General features: G+C 45.4%; 1 protein-coding gene across 3 annotated transcripts in view; it reads right to left on the bottom strand.

Annotated features, from left to right (window-relative positions):
- Positions 1 to 182: 182 nt before the first annotated feature.
- Positions 183 to 18745, bottom strand: part of RIMOC1 (RAB7A interacting MON1-CCZ1 complex subunit 1) — a 375501-nt gene continuing 356938 nt past the window's right edge. The window contains exons 1-7 of one of the 3 annotated variants that reach the window (XM_082242216.1): positions 15411 to 16650; positions 14333 to 15280; positions 7489 to 7595; positions 5704 to 5850; positions 4423 to 4554; positions 3608 to 3722; positions 183 to 2266 (exon numbers count right to left, since the gene is read on the bottom strand). In XM_082242216.1, coding sequence (XP_082098342.1) covers positions 1980 to 2266; positions 3608 to 3722; positions 4423 to 4554; positions 5704 to 5850; positions 7489 to 7584 — 777 coding nt within the window. In that variant the 5' untranslated portion in view covers positions 7585 to 7595; positions 14333 to 15280; positions 15411 to 16650 and the 3' untranslated portion in view covers positions 183 to 1979. Of the gene's footprint in view, positions 2267 to 3607; positions 3723 to 4422; positions 4555 to 5703; positions 5851 to 7488; positions 7596 to 9716; positions 9830 to 14332; positions 16651 to 18745 lie in introns of those variants that run through there. The other 2 variants (XM_082242214.1, XM_082242215.1) reach the window with 2 other exon arrangements.

Below are 18745 nucleotides of genomic sequence, written 5' to 3'. Positions count from 1 at the left end.
AAAATTACAATTGAAAAAAAAAAGCTATTATTTTTGAATGGCTCAAAAAGGTCTTGTCTGTTGTGACAATGGCTAAATTAACCTACTATAGGAGAATGCAAACTGACCCACTAAATTTATGGAGAAAAGAGTGTTCCTGATATACTGGAATAATACGGTAAGTACAATGACAATGTACAACCTTACACTGTTTTCAGTTTATTGAAATGTTATTAGTTGGGTTTTCTTTTGCAGTGATACATTTTTATTTATACAAACTTAAAAAATAAATAAAAAGCTTCCATTGCACACCAACTTTTTTTTAAAAAAAGCTTAAATGTTGCAAGAAGAGGACAGTGATTTTCAAGGAGGAGCTGTCTGCCCTGCTGTCATTCCCAAATTGTCCCTCCCGTGCCAATTAGGCCCTTTAAAAACCTGATGTAGGATGCAAGCATATATTTATTGTTAGTCCTTCCCTGCAGCATGCAACAGTTCCAAGGTGGGAATTAAACCATGTTAATGAATAAGCATTAAATGGGAAGGTTATTCTGTTCTCCTCCACCTAATCCACATAGAAGAGGGAAGTATGAACAGGCAGCAAAATGCAAAAAGGGTTATCAAAGCACAAAACTTCACCAGAGCAGCCCAGCAAAGACTGAGCGTATTCACTGGCCACATGGTGCTGAGTGGCTGGGAGAATGAAATGTTTTAGAAAAGGTAGACACCCAGAAACAGAGTACTTTACTGAGACATTGCCGCAGTTTTCACTTCTCTGCTGGGGAGCAGAAATTCAGCAACATCGAAGTAACTCCAGACGTGGTAGCAACCCTAGAACTCCTGCAAACATGGAAATTACATCTAAATTTTATTTTGCATCCTTGTGTGCTGCTTATCTCTGTGCATGGGGTTGATGCCAAACTGGGTTTCCTCCAAAGTCTTAGGTATCTTCAATGGGTAAAATAATAATAATTATTAAGAACAGCAATAATAATATATAATGTAACTGCAGCTACTTGGTAATCATTTTTAGTTATTTCTACGCAATTTTGCCTGTGTTTTATGTACCAAGCAAAGCTAAATTATATGGATTTTAACCAGAACATCTTTCTTTGGTGCTGCTAACACAGCAGTTTGGCTTCACTCCCCGCCCCAGCGCACTCCATTGTCTCTAGACAGATGCCAACAACTTAGGTTTACCTGAAACTCTACCTGGAGACTTATACTCTGTCGGCAACTGGAGCAGCTTCAGAAGGATTACTGTAAAGTAACTTGTACGGCAGTTTCGTAAACTGTACAGAAATTAAGTCAAGATATGCTCTGAAATGTTGTGTATTTGTTTAAAGGCACAAATTACTTCAGGTTCGCAAGGAGCTATACAAGTTTGCCCCAGTTTTCTGGAAAGGCACACCATCCGCTTAAATCAGGGACAAGGAACTGCCAGCCTCTCTGCCGACCCCAGCCCACAGCACCTTTCTACCTGGTCTCAGGTGCCTCCACCTAGGCCGCAACCCCCTCCTCTGCAACTCCCCCCAACTCCTCTGCTGCAAGCCAGCCCCCTGCTTCCCAGTCCCTCCCTCATTCCGCTCAGCAAAAGCGATGGCTGCTGGGAGGAGAGTTGGGAAGCTCTAGTTGCCATTCTTTGTGGTCAGGCCTCCAAGCTCCCTGGTGTTTTCTTGACCCTCAATTCTCTCCATCAGAAGTGGAAGCTGCTGCAAAGAGAATGAGCCAGACAAAAACACTGGGAATAGGTAGGGGAAGCATCCTTGGCACCTAACCCAACAAACATTCCTGTCGCTTCAGAACTTCCAAGGCTAACCGTGGTTAAGTGAAGATTTGGGGGAAGGGGGAAAAGTAATTTGTGGGGAGAAGAAAAAAAAAAAGCAGTACTCTAACCACCCGTGTCATGTGGTCCCCAACAGATTATTTGCAAGGGAATGTAGCTTCTAAAAGGAAAAATAATGTGTGCCCCCCCCCCCCATTTCTCAAGGGCCTTAAGTCAATTAGGCAGAAAACTGCTTAAAATAGTCCAGTATGAGCTTTGCATTTTTGGTATCCCAGTCATGCAGTCTCAACGGTCCTTCGCACACAGTTATGTATTTCAGGAGCACTTTCTCTCCCGTCTCTCGATGGTCCAGAACTTCGCTCTGTGAGCTTCCGGGTTGCTCCCTGCTCGATCCTGCCTCTACGCTTCGACTTCGTTCCTTAACTTCTCTGCAGTACTTCAGTCCCCAGTAGCACATTTCTCCGCAGTACATCATAGCCAGCAGGTGGGTGTCGCTAAATATGCCTGCCAAAGGTAGGGGAGAGAAGCAGCTGAAGGCGAGCAGCAGTTCTGAATAGGTACAACTTCTATCTAATAGCTACATTTTGCAAATGACAATGCTGCAATTTGTGAGCGACAAACATACAAGAGAAATCCCTAAAATTGCACCTGTTCCTCTTCACAAGTTCTGTAAGGTAAAGGGACCCCTGACCAGTCACGGACGACTCTGGGGTTGCGTGCTCATCTCGCTTTACTGGCCGAGGGAGCCGGTGTACAGCTTCCAGGTTATGTGGCCAGCATGACTAAGCTGCTGCTGGCGAACCAGAGCAGTGCACGGAAACGCCGTTTACCTTCCCTCTGGAGCGGTACCTATTTATCTACTTGCACTTTGACGTGCTTTCGAACTGCTAGGTTGGCAGGAGCTGGGACCGAACAATGGGAGCTCACCCCATTGCGAGGATTCGAACCGCCAACCTTCTGATCGGCAAGCCCTAGGCTCTGTGGTTTAACCCACAGCGCCACCCGCATCCCTACAAGTTCTGTAGTGTGCAGCATAAAGTTCCCAAGATACTGGTCACAGGTGGTTTATTCCAATTGGGATACCAGTGTAGTCCTTGTGGAAAGGGGAGTGTGCAAGCCAGTGGCCCATGCATGGAACAGTAAACCATAGTTTAGCATTGTGCCTGACCTGGGCTCAAGTGTGGGTGTAAGAGGTCCATTGAAAAAAATCTCACAATTTACTCAAAGGTGATACTTTTTTAGACTGTGATAATAAAAACAAAAATAAGCTTATTGTTGCATCAAATGTGTTCTTTTGCTTTCCTGTTAGGATCATTTAATGTAGAAGATAAGGCAGCTAGTAATATATATTATTTACTTGTTCCTATTTGGTTTCTCAATCAGTTGAGAATGCTTTCTTCCTACTTAACCAACCACCTCCTAAGGTAGGCAAAAAATAATCAAAATTATAGATGTGGCCTATGGAGGGAGAGATAATGGGTGGCTTAAAATAGCTTATATCCAAGATTATCTTTGATTTGTCGTTCTTTTAAACAACTCTTCTAAAAGAAAAGGAGACAAAAAAAGCACCATATGGAATATGGAATATTTAAAGGTAAAGGGACCCCTGACCATTAGGTCCAGTCGTGGCCAGCTCTGGGGTTGCGGAGCTCATCTTGCTTTATTGGCCGAGGGAGCCGGCGTACAGCTTCCGGGTCATGTGGCCAGCATGACTAAGCCGCTTCTGGTGAACTAGAGCAGCGCATGGAAACGCCGTTTACCTTCCCGCCGGAGCGGTACCTATTTATCTACTTGCACTTTGATGTGCTTTCGAACTGCTAGGTTGGCAGGAGATGGAATATTTACCTTCATGTATTAATCTAGCCGTGTCTGTGTCTTGAAACACGAAGTCCTCAACGGGGTGATCAGAACATCTGAACTCAAGCATCTTCACCAAGTACTGGATTCCTTCATTAAGAAACTGAAGGAGAAAATGTAAGCACTGCATTTTATGTATTTAGTCTTAAACTTCATTTCCTCCTTCTGAAAGAATGTCCTCCCTCTTCTAGTCACAAAGCTTAAAAAACAGTACTAAATACGACAAACAGGACTCAGTCATGGCATGAGAGCAGTCGGGAGCAAAAGAACCGCTTAATTTACACAACTCCTAAAGAAGGCAAACACAAGCTGTTGCTTTAATACTGAGCCAGGCGACTGGACTTTACAGCTCAGTATTATCTACACTGATTGGAAGTAGCTGTCTGCTGTCTCGGGGCTGGGCAAGACTCCTGTCAATGGCAAAGACTGAATCTGGAGCTTCTGAATGCAAAATACGGCGTCTACCATTGAGGTACAGTCCTTTACCTACAGTCAAACCTTTCAAACCTCTCTTGTATACTAAGGAAAAGAGACAAACATTAAATTGTAAATTAAATCTGGATGAAAATTGGCAGGAAATCCAATCCTAAACGTGCTGGGCTTTATTTACCAAGTTTGCACGATGTCAACTAACAGAGCAATGGCTGGGCAGCAACAAAGCATGATGGAGTGTTGTGGCCACGGCTGTATCTGCAGTCCTGCTGCTCTGCTGGGCAGGACTGAAGGCAAAACCTTGCTCTCTCCGCCGTTGTCTCAAAACAGATGGGTGCCAACAACAACTTTTTAAGCAGAAAGGGATTTACCTTTTTGAACAAATCGGTCTTATTCATCAACCTCTCCTTCCTTCCTTTCACCGTGTGGCAGAACATGTAGAGTAAGGCTCCTCTCCTCCAGTAAAGACATTCCAGCAGTTCTACACCAAGCACTGCGAGTGGCTGGAAATGAATAAATAAATCAGATATCCGCACTGATTAAGATGCCTAAACCTTGAATAAAAAGGGCAAACATAGCATATTTGGAAATGAGTTGGTGGAATGAGTTTTGAGGTTTTTTTAAAAAATAGTGTTTCATATCTTTTAATGTGAATGTCTCCCAACGGCATGAAACAAATCAGATTTGTACGCTGTAGCCACACTCTGAGGGATTCAGATTCACAAGACACAGGAAACCCAACTGTTTGTAGAACTACATATGTTGAACAGAGCTGACTGGGTGCACAACTAAAACTTCCACACGCAAAGCCTGTCTCAATTTATTTTCCCCCTGTGCTTCCCTCATTGCATTATCTCCATTATATTCAATTACAGGTTACAAACACCTCAGGTTACAAACACTTTGGGTTATAGATTCCACTTTTACTGTGGCAAAATAAAACAAAACAGGCAGGCAGGGTCCTATCAGAATGGGTGCAATCCAATGTATTCTTGCGCAAATCTTACTACAGTGAAACTTACTTCTGCATGAAACATGCATAGGATTTGTGTCACACTGCCTTCCAGTAATCTAGCTAATGAGTAGAAATGCACTGAGGTAAAATTATAAGCAACAGGTGCTTATTTTAAATATATAATTTCATTTTCTTTTATTAAAATTCAATTTTAAGGCAACTCAATGGGTGGTATTTAACTTTTACTCAGAGTAGAGCCACTGAAATTCATGAACAAACCAGGTGAGTTTCATTAATTTCAGCAGGAAATTACTCGGAATAAAACTTGACTAAATAGCACCTAAAAACTTTAAATTAGGTTATGTTGCCTTTATTTAGATGCAGGCCACTGTACTGCATTATCCTCTCACATTTTAGGGAACCCACCACCAACACAAAAATTCTGGCTTGAGGCCTGACAACAGTGAATTTCCCTAAATAAAAGTTAACACAGTTCAACACAACCATCGGGTGTCAAGTCAGTATTTATTGCTGATAATACCACTGAATGCTATGGGCTGAAAAATTCAAAACAAAGAAAATGAGAATACAATCTGAGCAGAGACACTGAAGGCAACAGGGCTTAGAGGTTGTTTTTGCGTGTTACATGAAATTTAAAAGAAATACAGGCGAATGAGACTTAACACTTAGTACTCACTTCTTGAGATGTACCACTTTCATTGATCAAGATCTCTGGCTCTGAAAGCGTGTTGATTAGTTCCTCAACTTTCTGCAAAGAGGACTCCTCTGGAAAGTCTTCATCGACAAGCTGGTTCTCCTCAAAATATGTGATATCCAGGACGGCCTTTAAAAAGGTGGAAAAATATCAGCACCACAATCTGCAACCTGTTTCGTCCTCCCTAGTTGACAGTCCACCTTGTCCAGGTAAGCTCTGAGTAGTGCTATGTTACTAGTAGGTCACGAAGAGTTGGACACGACTAAATGACTAAACAAAGTACTATGTTAAGGCAACTTTCTAAGAAGGGGATTGGAAGCAAGTTCCTTCTACATTTCCCGCTCTCCCCTGACCAGGCTGCAAGGATTTCTAACCAGAAGTTTACAAACCACAGTGCAAAGGATGGATTTGCTAATGCCAGCATTGGCCTGGATTCAACCTGTACAAGTATTTTCATTGCTGTATCCTAGAATCCCTTTCCCAAGATCAGGATAGCATGTTAGAATATACAAATAAGGGGGAGGGGGACACGCATCACTGATCATTGCAAGACCACATTTACCTTCAACACTTCCAGGTCACCAATACCTTCTCTGTAACCTCAGAATTTGAAAATTAAGCATCCTGTGGTGGATATTAGCATAATAGGTCTGCTAGTCTCTGCCTTGACAAATATACTGATGCAATGAATCAGCTCAGCACCTCCGTTTTAAGGCTGTTCTGGAAGGGGTTGACTTCAGTGGTATAAGACATGTTTTACAAGCAGAAGGTTCCAGCTTCAGTCTTTGGCATTTCCAGTTAAAAAGGGATTAGGTTCCAGGTGGTAAGAAAGACCTTGTAATGTTGCTGTCAATCGGAGTGGGCAAAGCTTGATGTTATCAATAAAAGCCTGATAAGGCAGTTTCCTATGTGCCTGCTCTACGCTGGCAAGAATTTGTGGTAGCAAGTATTGCTGTGTTTATCAACCACTGTCTTAAGTCATCTCACTTATATCTGGGGCAAGCAGTCTGAGCAAATCTAAGAACAGTGAAGGTCATAAGTTATCATGTTATGGTTCTATAACTGTATCAAGTGCTTTTTTTTCTTTAAAAAAATGTTTGGGGTACTCTCTTTTTGACTCAGGAAAATCACCATTTTATAGTTCAAATTGGGAAAAATAAATACAGTAAATGGACAAAAGTAAAGAGATTCACAAAATGTTTAGGGGTATGCGCCCCCCCCCCCAGAAAAAAAGCACTGACCGTATCAAGCCCTCTTAATTTCTTTAAAATAAAATTAAAAAATGATACAGAAACTAGAATACGTAACTGCTCTACATTTTAAGCCACAGAAAGATCAAGGCTGAAAACTGCATTTAAGCAAATTTAGTAAGTCAATGGAATCACAAAGGTAAGCTCATCTTAATCACCATTAAGCTAGTTTTTTTATTTGTGTCACTGAAATTTTACAACAGCACCTCAGTTTATACATACAAAATAGGGTAAATAAATAAAAATAATATTTATACCACACCCATAAACTAGTTCATGGACTGCCCTGTCTGTTCCTTTAAACATACAACTCTAAGATGTATTCACAGTGCTATTAACCTTAACCCCATTCCAGTTTAACCACAAAAAAGCATTTATTTCATATTAACTCTTTCAATGGGAAATTCTCTTACTCGCCAGTACGAACCATATTGCTGTTCACATACTATGAATCCTATTGTCCAAGCATGCTTAAAATTGCAGCCTAAAAAGCTGAAAATTCATCACTGCACAGTACCTGCGTATAAAGTTGCAAGAGTTTGGAAAGTGTGCCATTTTCTCCAGGCTGGTTACAAAGGTCCGTCAAGTTTTCCAGAGTAGCAGAAGCTTGCATTAAGAAGGGATCTGTTGATGAAAAGAGACAAAGACCTCATCAAAACACAATCCATATAAGACAGTATTTCCCCCACAAACATCATTGAAATATTACAGTATTCAGAACCTGTAAAACATTAGCGGCTCATGCAAAAGCTTATGCACGACCCAATCCTGCACCACAGGCTTGCAAAAGTTTCCATGCGACCCAGAGTCCCCAATGTGGGGTTCGAAGCAAAAGTCTCATACTGAGCTACAAAGGTGCCACAAAAAACTTGCCTGACTAGTAAAGGTAAAGGTAAAGGGACCCCTGCCCATTAGGTCCAGTCGTGACCAACTCTGGGGTGGCGGCACTCATCTCGCTTTATTGGTCGAGGAAGCCGGCATACAGCTTCTGGGTCATGTGGCCAGTATGACTAAGCCACTTCTGGCAAACCAGAGCAGCGCACAGAAACGCCGTTTACCTTCCCGCTGGAGCGGTACCTATTTATCTACTTGCACTTTGACGTGCTTCCAAACTGCTAGGTGGGCAGGAGCAGGGACCGAGCAATGGGAGCTCACCCCGTCACGGGGATTCGAACCGCTGACCTTCTGATCAGCAAGTCCTAGGCTCTGTGGTTTAGCCCACAGCGCCACCCACGTCCCTTTCTGCCTGACTAGTACAACAATCCATTAGATTTTTCAACCCTTTCTGGATCCATGACCCGCAAGAAATTAGAACGGACTCAAGTGTGATACAGAACCCCACCCCCCCAAAACCCTTACAACATAATGAATGAGAAACTCTTTACAAATCCAGGAGAAGGCAGCTGCTCTCAGTGGCAGAACACCTCCTTTGCATGCCAAGGCCTCAGGTTCATCCAGGTAGGGCTGGCAAGGTGCCTTCGACTGAATCCATCGGAGAGCCACTGCCAGCCAGTGTTGGCAACAACAAATCATATGCGCCCATAGTGCGGATCAGGCAGTTTCCTACGTCCTTAGGTTTGCAATCCTATGCAGACCTTGACATCTAAGCTGGGGAGAAGGCTTTGCTTCTGGTTGCACCTCCATGGGCATATACAGGGTGGATTTAGGTTTGATGAAGTCGTAAGCTACTGAAGGTAGCGGGGCCCTTTATATGTCCAGCTCTCCTTTGTCAACAACAAATTGTCGCTGTTTTTTGTGTTGAATATATGCTATGTGGTAATTTATGGATCTAATAGGTATCTAAAGCCATTTGCACGTTGCCATGCAACCAGTTCAACAAAGGTCCGTATAGTAAAAGCGATGGTTTTCCCAGTAGTGATGTATGGAAGTGAGAGCTGGACCATAAAGGCTGATCGCCGCAGAATGGATGCTTTTGAATTATGGTGCTGGAGGAGATTCTTGAGTCCCATGGACTGCAAGAAGATCAAACCTATCCATTCTTAAGGAAATCAGCCCTGAGTGCTCACTGGAAGGACAGATCCTAAAGCTGAGGCTCCAATACTTTGGCCACCTCATGAGAAGAGAAGACTCCCTGGAAAAACCCCTGACATTGGGAAAGATGGAGGGCACAAGGAGAAGGGGACGACAGAGGATGAGATGGTTGGACAGTGTTCTTGAAGCTACCAGCATGAGTTTGACCAAACTGCGGGAGGCAGTGGAAGACAGGAGGGCCTGGCATGCTCTGGTCCAGGGGGTCACGAAGAGTCGGACATGACTAAACAACAAGAATGCAACCAGTCCATGCAGAATGTAAGGCACCCTATGTATAGAAATGAGCAAACCAGTGGTATTTTACGGAGCAGGCTTGCAGGCGGGGCCCATTACTTACATCATAGGAGCCAACACAACACAAAACACTTGCTGTATGTAGGTTTTATTTTTATTTTTAATCTTATATTTTGGAAATGTACATCCATTTTTTTTTGCGGGCCTCCAAGAGAGTGGGGCCCTAAGCTATAGCTTGTTTAGCTTATACGTAAATCCGGCACTGGGCACATACCCCAACAAATGCCGGCGGCGGCGAAAAAACCCCAAGAAATGGGAGGTTTTTAATTAAGAAAAACAACAAACCCTAAAACCAAGGACTGCCCCATTAAGCTAAAAGGGAGAATGGGAGGTTCAATGCAAACAGGAAGCGCTTCTTCCCCGCAGCGGGTTCCGCAGTTTTAACCACCCCGCTCTTACCCTCGGAGGCTTCTTCGCTTTGGCTCGAGCGCTGCAGCCTTCCTTTGAGCGCCGCAAGCCGCAGCCGCAGCCCGGCAGCGAAACCGGCCCCGGCCATCTGGACACGCGCGGAGCTCCACTCCCAGGTCCGGGCTGGCAGCTGCTGCGCAGACCACGCCTCTTTCTTTCTTTTCCTCGTCACGTGATATGCTCCAGCCCAGAGGAGGGGAGGGTCGCGCCGCGGAGGCTTTGTAGCCACGAGAGATATGAAAAGTATAGAGGGGGGCAACTTGCCTGGATTCCTGGGTTTTAAAACCGCTGAGGCCACTTCCGGGTTTTGGGACACGCACACCCCCAGCCATACTGCAGATCTTGGTTCAGATTTAATTCACAGTGGAGCATTTGTCTCTTTTTCTTTACAAGATCGGTTTGAAAGGTGACCTGACTGTAGGTCTAAAGGACTATAACCGCCTTTTTTGGGGGTGGGTGGGTGGGAATTGTAAAGTCAGCAGCTCATTTGCACTGACGCCAGGACAGGGTCCTGTTTGTTTTTTGAGCTTTGAGTTTGGAAGTAAAAACAAACAAACTTGAACGCTCTTTCAAAATGGGGGAATGACGTCCACAGCCTAAATATATAAAATGAGCAGCACTTTATTCCCGCCCACCCCCTTCGGTTTCTTGAAGATGCTTGAGTTCAGTCAGATGTACTCACCACCCCACTGAGGACTTCTTGTTACAGACACAGACAAGGCTAGATTAATGACGATGATAAATATTTCATTTTCTTTCAGAGGAGTTGTTTAGAAGAACCATAAACCAAAGCTATCTTGGATATAAACTAGCTTAAACCACCCATTATCTCTCCCTCCAAAGGCCCCATCTATAATTTCGATTTATTATTTTTTGCCTACCTTATGCGGTGGTGGTTAAGTAGGAAGGAAGCATTCTCGACTGATTAAGAACCCAAATAGGAACAAGTAAAGGACGTGTATTTCTACCTGTGTCTTACCATCTTCATCTACATTAAATGACCCTCACATGAGAGCAATAGTTGATAGGGAAATAATCATCAAAAGTAAAAACATAACCATTAAAATTTATAGGGGATTTTATTTGTATTTTGGAATTGGGGGTGGGAAACGTATTTTTATTACACTACGACTTCTCGAACTTCCACGCGGCCGCAATTGCATCGCCCATCGTGCGGATTCTGCAATGCGCGCGCTAACCCAAGACTACGCGGCGCTTGGCCACGAATCTAGAGGCGGAGTCACGGGGGGAGGCGGGGCGCGCTCCGCCGTTGCGCAGTATGTCCCAAAGGAGCCGCCGTAGGGCAAGGGAAGAGCAGCCCCGCCCCGCCTGCCCGCCCTCGCGCCGCTTTGAATTGACTTTGAATTCGAAGCCGCGCACGGAACGCTGCCCCTCCCGCCGCTCAGCAACCGTCACTTTCCTGTCGTTAGCGGGCGGGGTTTACCCTCGCCGCCCTTTCGGCCGCCCTCTGCCCCGCTCGCCACGTCCTGTCAGGGCGAGGGAATGGAGGCCCGGCGGGGCCTGTCCCAGGCCAGCCCCGGCGCTGAGGGAGACAAAGCTAGGGCGAGCGGGCAAGAGATGTCGCCGCCGCCGCCACCACCACAACAGCAGCCACCCCGCCGGCTCCCGCTGCCTCTGCTCTCCTCCTGCTCCGGGTGTCTCATCTGCCGGCGGCAGATTATATTCGCCGGAGGAGACATTCGCGCCGGCTGCAAGGGTGACTGGCGTCCCCATGAACTGCGAGGCTACCGGCGGAGGAGATGGGAGGCCCACGGCATTGCCAGCTTTGTCGTCGCCCTGGGTTACGATACCCTAAAGCAGGGGTCTGCAACCTTTAAGACAAAAAGAGCCACTTGGACCCGTTTCCGAAAAAACAATAACAACTGGGAGCCGCAAAAACATTGCAACATTTAAAACAAATATAACACTGCATATATTGTTTCTTGCCTTAATGCTATATATACAGGATCGTGCAGTCAGCTGTCAATCTCAAGAAAAAAGGACAAATTAATAGCTAATTAAAATATTTAATTTACAACCAGGTAACCAGGTTAATGGGACTTTTGCTCCTGAACCTCAGTGCTCAGTGTCTGCACATAAGGGCTGCAAGACGTCACCTTCATTTTCACACAGGCTTGCAAGCTGTCATCTGTGAGGCGTGATCGGTGTTTGTTTTTAATATAGTTCATGTTGGAGAAGACCTGCTCACATACATATGTGGAAGAGACCACAAGGGCCATCGAGTCCAACCCCCTGCCAAGCAGGAAACACCATCAGAGCACTCCTGAGATATGGTTGTCAAGCCTCTGCTTAAAGACCTCCAAAGTAGGAGACTCCACCACACTCCTTGGCAGCAATTCACCAAACTTTCACCAAACTTTCCCCTGCTTAAGTTTAAAAAGGGGCTTCAAGCAACTAAAAAGGGGCTTCAGGCAACTAACTCCACGTGGAATTCCACGCGACCGTGACTGCATAATCAATGCCACAAAATGCCAAAGAAAATTAACCAGGGCCCCAGTGAACCATAAATCATAATCAGTGCCTGATGTAAATAATAATTAATAATGAGGGCCCAATGTCATCCTCGTCATTATAAAAATAATCCCTCTCTTTGCGCCGCCCAGCCTCCCAAGAAAAAAACCCCACTTCAAACGGTCACAAAACACAAATTCCACGCAACCGCGACTTGCTATGCCCAATAATCAATGCCCCAAAATGCCATAGAAAATTAATCAGGGCCCCAGTGTACCATAAATCATAATCAGTGCCTGATGTAAATAATAATTAATAATGAGGCATTCGTCATTATAAAAATACCTTTTTTGACACTTTTTATTATTTCTTTGTTTGCCCCCTCAGAATTACTCCTCCTCATAGAAATAAACATTAAATTAACAAGTTACCTTTTTTTGAGTATGTGTTCTTCACTCCCCTTCAAAACAGTGACCAATGTATATGCCCCCTTTCAATGCAGCCTGCTTACAAAGGCGGGATGACAAAGACCAGCAATAAGCTGTTGCATAACGTTCCCCAAGGAAAGTGTTAGCTATTCACCATACTTTCCCCTGCTTAAGTTTAAAAAGGGGCTTCAGGCAACTAAAAAGGGGCTTCAGGCAACTAAAAAGGGGCTTCAGGCAACTAACTCCCACGTGGAATTGCCTATAGTAAGATGGCGGCCGCCTCAGAAGACCACATGGGCAGATAAGATGGCTGCTGGGACGATCCGGTTACCCAGCAACAGCACAGCTGATTCCGACGCTTTTGAAAGCAGCCGGCAAAGCAAGCGTTGGAGCACCGAAGCCACCTCACCCCCACAAGGAGAATGCTGCGCATGTGACCCAATAGCGAGGACTTACGTTGCTAGAGACAAGCCCCGACGCTACCACAAGCCTCCCTCTCTTCGCGCCGCCCAGCCTCCCAAGAAAAAAACCCACCTCAAACAGTCACAAAGCACAAATTCCACGTGACCGCGACTTGATCCACCCACAACCTGATCCGCCAGGCGCGCCGAGTCCTCCCCAGGAAAGGTAAAATGCGGCGATGAGCTTGCGTAGCGCACTGGGCTCCCAGCAGCGAATCGACTTGGATAGGCAGCAAGCAATCCAAACGGAGAGGTTTTCGGCGCGATCAAGGCGCCCCCAGTAGATAAGGGAGTGATCCAATCATAAGCGGCTTTTTGCATGTTTCCTCCCAGAAAATGCGCCTCCTCCCCTCGCCTCCTCCCCTCGCCTCCGCCCCTCGCCTCCGCAGAGGCTTTAAAGAGCCGCATGCGGCTCTGGAGCCGCAGGTTGCCGACCCCCGCCCTAAAGAAACCCACTGCCTTCACCCGCGTGTCGGATTTCGAGGCCTGTATCCTGGAAACCAGGGATGCGGGTGGCGCTGTGGGTTAAACCACAGAGTCTAGGGCTTGCCAATCAGAAGGTCGGCGGTTCGAATCCCCGCCACGGGGTGAGCTCCCGATGCTCGGTTCCTGCTCCTGCCAACCTAGCCGTTCGAAAGCACGTCAAAGTGCAAGTAGATAAATAGGTACCACTCCGGAGGGAAGGTAAACGGTGTTTCCCAGAAGCAGCTTAGTCATTATTTATTAGCTCCCTTGGCTAATAATGCGAGATGAGCGCTGCAACCTCAGAGTCGGCCGCGACTGGACCTAATGGTCAGGGGTCCCTTTACCTTTTTATCCTGGAAACCAGATGGCTAACTCTCCACGATGACCTGACCTGCCTTTTGCGGGACCCCCTCCTTCTTTTCGTTTTTAATGTGTGACATTTTAATGTATTTTTAATTTTCGTGAGAAGCCGCCCAGAGTGACTGGGGAAACCCAGCCAGATGGGCGGGGTACAAATAATAAATTACTATTATTATTTGCTAGGGTCCCTCTTAGTCCCAGAATAAAACAGCTGAGAAAGAAGAAATGACGCCACCCCAAGCCGCAGCAGCAATGCCCTGCGTGCCCAAGGCTTGTGAGAGTTGGTTGCCGACAGCAGCCATACAAAACCAAACAACTGGATGCTTTGCCGAATTCTAGAAATCCGCCTGGACACCATTTTTAACACTGAAAAAGAGGATGTGACCTTGGGGGCCAGTCACTGTCTCTCAGCCTTACCTACCTCACAGGGTTGTTGTGGGGATACAATGGGGGAGAGGAGAAGTAGATTTGCTGTCTTAACTCTTTGGAGGAAGAGATGAAGATAAATGGGGTGGATGGGTAGGTAGGTGGATAGGAAGACAAGTAGATTCCCCTTCCCTTTCAAATAACTCAGTGACACTCTCAGGATACAGTCATAGCTGCTCATGGGACCCTCAGGATCAGCCAGCTCGGCAGTGTATTGTACTAAGTCCCAAAGTGCACTTGGAGCAGCCATGAACTCAGCCAGGTGGCAGTTGACTCCAAAGCCAACTGAAGGTGTTCTGGAATTTCCCTGTCCATGCATGGGCCCCATGCATGGCCCAAGGTTCTCCAGAACTCCCATTGGCTGATCTTCTGGAGTAGACAAAGATTTCCTGGGCCCCTAAGGCAGTGGCATAGAGAGCCCTAGTGGCTGGCATCTGCCTGCCATCTCCCCCTCAGCTGGCCTCCAGCAGAAGGGTGCCTGGGAGGGATGCAGCAGCTCAGGTGCCTGCAGGCCCTGCGCTGGCTGCAAAAACAGCGTGGGGGGCAGCGCCCGAGCCACTGTGTCCCTCCCAGGTGCCCTCCAACTCACAACGGGGCAGGGTGCCTTGATGTACCACCCCCCCACCCCCCAAGAAAAAAATGCCCAGGGCAATGCCCCCCCCCCATTCTAGGCCCCTGGGTAGGTAGGAAGACAAGTAGTTAGTTTCTTTTTACCTTCTAAAGAATTTCATGCTTCCGCCTTCCAGCCCCTGGCTGCACCAGTCCTTCATTTCATTCAGGTAATGGAGGGCAAAAAAACCCCAAAAGGCAGGTGGCACAGATGCTACTTAGCACAGCCATTATGATGGAGAAAGGTGCCACCCTGATGCCTTCCTCAGAGACACTGCGTGGTTCACAGACCTCAGGATTGTGTGCTGCTGGAGCTGTGTCCCTCCCATGTTGCCTGCAAAGAAGCGTGGGGCTTGCGCCCAAGCTGCTGCATCCCTCCCAGGCACCCTCCACCCAGAGGGCAGCTGAGGGGGAGGCGGCAGGCGGATGCCAGCCTCGCACTGCTTTTTCAGACAGCGCAGGACCTGCAAGGCACCCAAGCCACCTGCAGGGCACAGCTAGCCTCAGTGACACTATGGATGGGGCATGCTGGCGAGTCTGGGAATATCCCCCCACCCAGTTTAGGATATTCCACCATTCTTTAGCAGAGTTTCTTTTAGCAATGTTTGTTTTCTTTTAGGAATTTGTTCAATACAAGTACTGTATATGTCAAACAAAGCTTTAATAATAAAGAAAATTGTAACATAACATACTGTCTGAGAGAAACTAAAACAGCATCATGAGGCAAGAATGACAGTTGGCCTGTCCATTTGAACTTAACCGAACACCCGAAAGGAGGGGCCAATTCCAGAGCACAACACATAAGCCCTGCCCACCTGATGCCAGACATCCTAATAAATGTCACAAATGTTACAATCTCTTCACTGTGCCTAATTTGAATTAATAAAAATTAGTTTAGCACATAACTTCTCAAAACTTTCATTTCAATAAAGGCTTTGCTAAAATATCAGCTGTCATTTCCATTGTTGGACGATACTGCATTTCAATAAACCCATTCTGGCTCAAATCTCTTGTTGTATAACATTTTAGGTCTATGTGCTTAGTAAGTGTATTTACCTTCTCTGACCGCACCAATTTCAGACAACCCTGATTGTCTTCCATAACCTTAATGAGCTTAGAATCTGGCATTCTGAGATCCTCTAAATTAAAAAAATGGGTAGGCAAACTAAGGCCTGGGGATCGGATCCAGCCCGCAGACGGTCCGGGAATCAACATGTTTTTACATGAGTAGAATATGTCCTTTTATTTAAAATGCATCTCTGGGTTATTTGTGGGGCAAAATAATTCGTTCATTTTCCTCCCAAAAATATAGTCCGCCCCCCCCCCCAGGCTCTGAAGGACAGTGGATCGGTCCCTGCTCTAAGCCATTGTGCTTCTTCACACGTTTCTGAAGCAGAAAAATACTCTGCTGTCATATGACGTCCACACAAACAAATGGGAACAAATGCACAGTAAAACTCACAATCTAACCTTTGCATAATCTTGGGCCAGCAAATTTGTATGAATGCTCAATAAGCTCATCTAGAGGTGGCCTTTATTGCTTTTTCATTCTGCACTGGATTACTTATGCATGAATGGAGCGCATGAAATGCACACTATGTGAGGTGGCTTGAAAGTAACTGCCAAATAAGGTGTTCTGTATACCTGAATGGATACTCAAAGTTATCATAAGAAACTTAGATGAATGCTATCTTGTGGCACACGTGCAATTTTGATATAATGAAGTGTTTCAGAAGTGAGTTTTAAGTAGCAGATCTTGCAGCAGGTTGAATAGCATCTGCTAATCAGAAAAAGCTCAACCCAGAGATGCAGCAAACGTGAATAAATGTAACCAGTCTCAATCACAGAGTTGATTAAAATGTTGACATTTGCTGTACCAAAAGATTATATTACATTTTTTAAAGGATTCCACATCCCACAACGTGCCTACAAAGCCATACTTTTTATTCCAGATTTACGACATGCATGATGTTAGTACACAGTGTAATCCAATTCTTTAAAAAGCACACAGGAAGTTGCCTTATAAGATGCTCAGGATATCTGTCTACTTAGCCTACCACAATCTGCCCAGTGTTGTCTGCTTAGCCTTCCCCAATCTAGGTTCCTCCAGGTGCTATGCACACAGATGTGCTGTCTGAGGCTGATGGGAGTTGTAGACCCAGGCTGGCCTTCACTTGGGTCCAAAAGAAGTTTCACTTTATAGCCCCTCTTTCAAAAGACACGCTGTTGGTTTGCTTTTGGGATTAGAGGTAGACATGCTATTAATTTGAGCTGACCCCCTGACCCCATTTTACAACCAGTGCTAGTAACATTCACATTGCAGAACGGAAAAATTCCTTCCAGTAGCACCTTAAAGACCAACTTAGTTATTGGTATGAGCTTTCTTGTGCATGCACACTTCTTCAGATACAGTGTGCATGCACACGAAAGCTCATACCAAGAACTAACTTAGTTGGTCTTTAAGGTGCTACTGGAAGGAATTTTTTTGACTATGGCAGACCAACACGGCTACCTATCTGTAATTGCAGAACGGGACATTCTGGTATATCTGCTCTTGCAAATTAAATGAATGAGAATAAATTTGGGCCAATAAACACAAATCTGACAAACTGAAAGCTGATGCCACAATTTATTGACTAATAGTATTTAAGGTGTTCGGGTTTTTTTTTATTGCGGCTGAAGTTTTAAATGTATTACTTGAGAGTAAGGCCATTTGAACAAACAAGGGACTTGCATCAAAGTAAACCTTAAGAGGCGCATACCTTATGAGATGGTTGTTAGGTAGGAAGGAAGCATTCTCAACTGATTAAGAAACCATAGAGGAACAAGTAAAGGACGTCTATGTCTAGCTGGGTCATATCATAAACGTCATACGATCCTAACAGAAAAGCAAAGGAATATAGTTGATATGACAATAATCATTAAAAATTATAAATATAATTAAAATTTCTAGAAGGTTTTATATGTACTGTATTTTGCAGCGGAATGTGGGGGCCATACGTTTATTGCACCACGACGGGTCTGCATAAAAGGCGGATCTACACGGATCCTCATGGATCCTCCACTTTTTTAAAAATAATTCCAACAAATGCAGTGTCAAATCACACCTAGAAGGCACGCCTACAATCTGGACTATAAAAAACGTGGATCCAACACTTTGCCGCGCTGCAGCACCATAAAAACATGGATCCGAGGCACGGATCCTCATGAATTCATATGATTTTTATATTGAAACAAAATAAAAACATCATGATACTGTAGACCACATCTTAGACTGTAGGCAGAACCAAAAAAAATCACGCATCCACGATTTCGTGGTGCCGCAGTGGCGCAAAAACATGGTTAAAAAACACGGATCCTCATGAATCCTCATGATTTTTGAACTAGATCAGCCCAAACTCACTTTCAAATTACACATCATGTCCAGGGGCACGACATCCACCACAGAAATCACGGATCCATGGCTTCCTGGCCACACCATGGCTCAAAAACGTGGTTTTCAAGAACGGATCCTCATGGATCCTCACACTTTTTGCATTGGGCCAACCCAAACTCACCGCCAAATCACACATCATAGCCAGGGGCACAGCCTACACCACAAAAAACTCGGATCCACGCCTGCCTGGCCACGCCCTGGCCCAAAAACGTGGTTCCGAAGCACGGATCCTCATGGATCCTCACGCTTTTTGCATTGGGCCACCCCAAACTCACAGTCAAATCACACATCATAGCCAGGAGCACAGCCTGCACCACAAAAATCACAGACCCACAACTTCCTGGCAACACCATGGACCAAAAA

Source organism: Podarcis vaucheri (genome assembly GCF_965113315.1).
Source record: "Podarcis vaucheri genome assembly, chromosome: 11".
NCBI lineage: Eukaryota > Metazoa > Chordata > Lepidosauria > Squamata > Lacertidae > Podarcis > Podarcis vaucheri.
The sequence above is the reverse complement of the archived record's forward strand: the minus strand, read 5'-3'. Positions and strand labels throughout refer to the sequence as shown.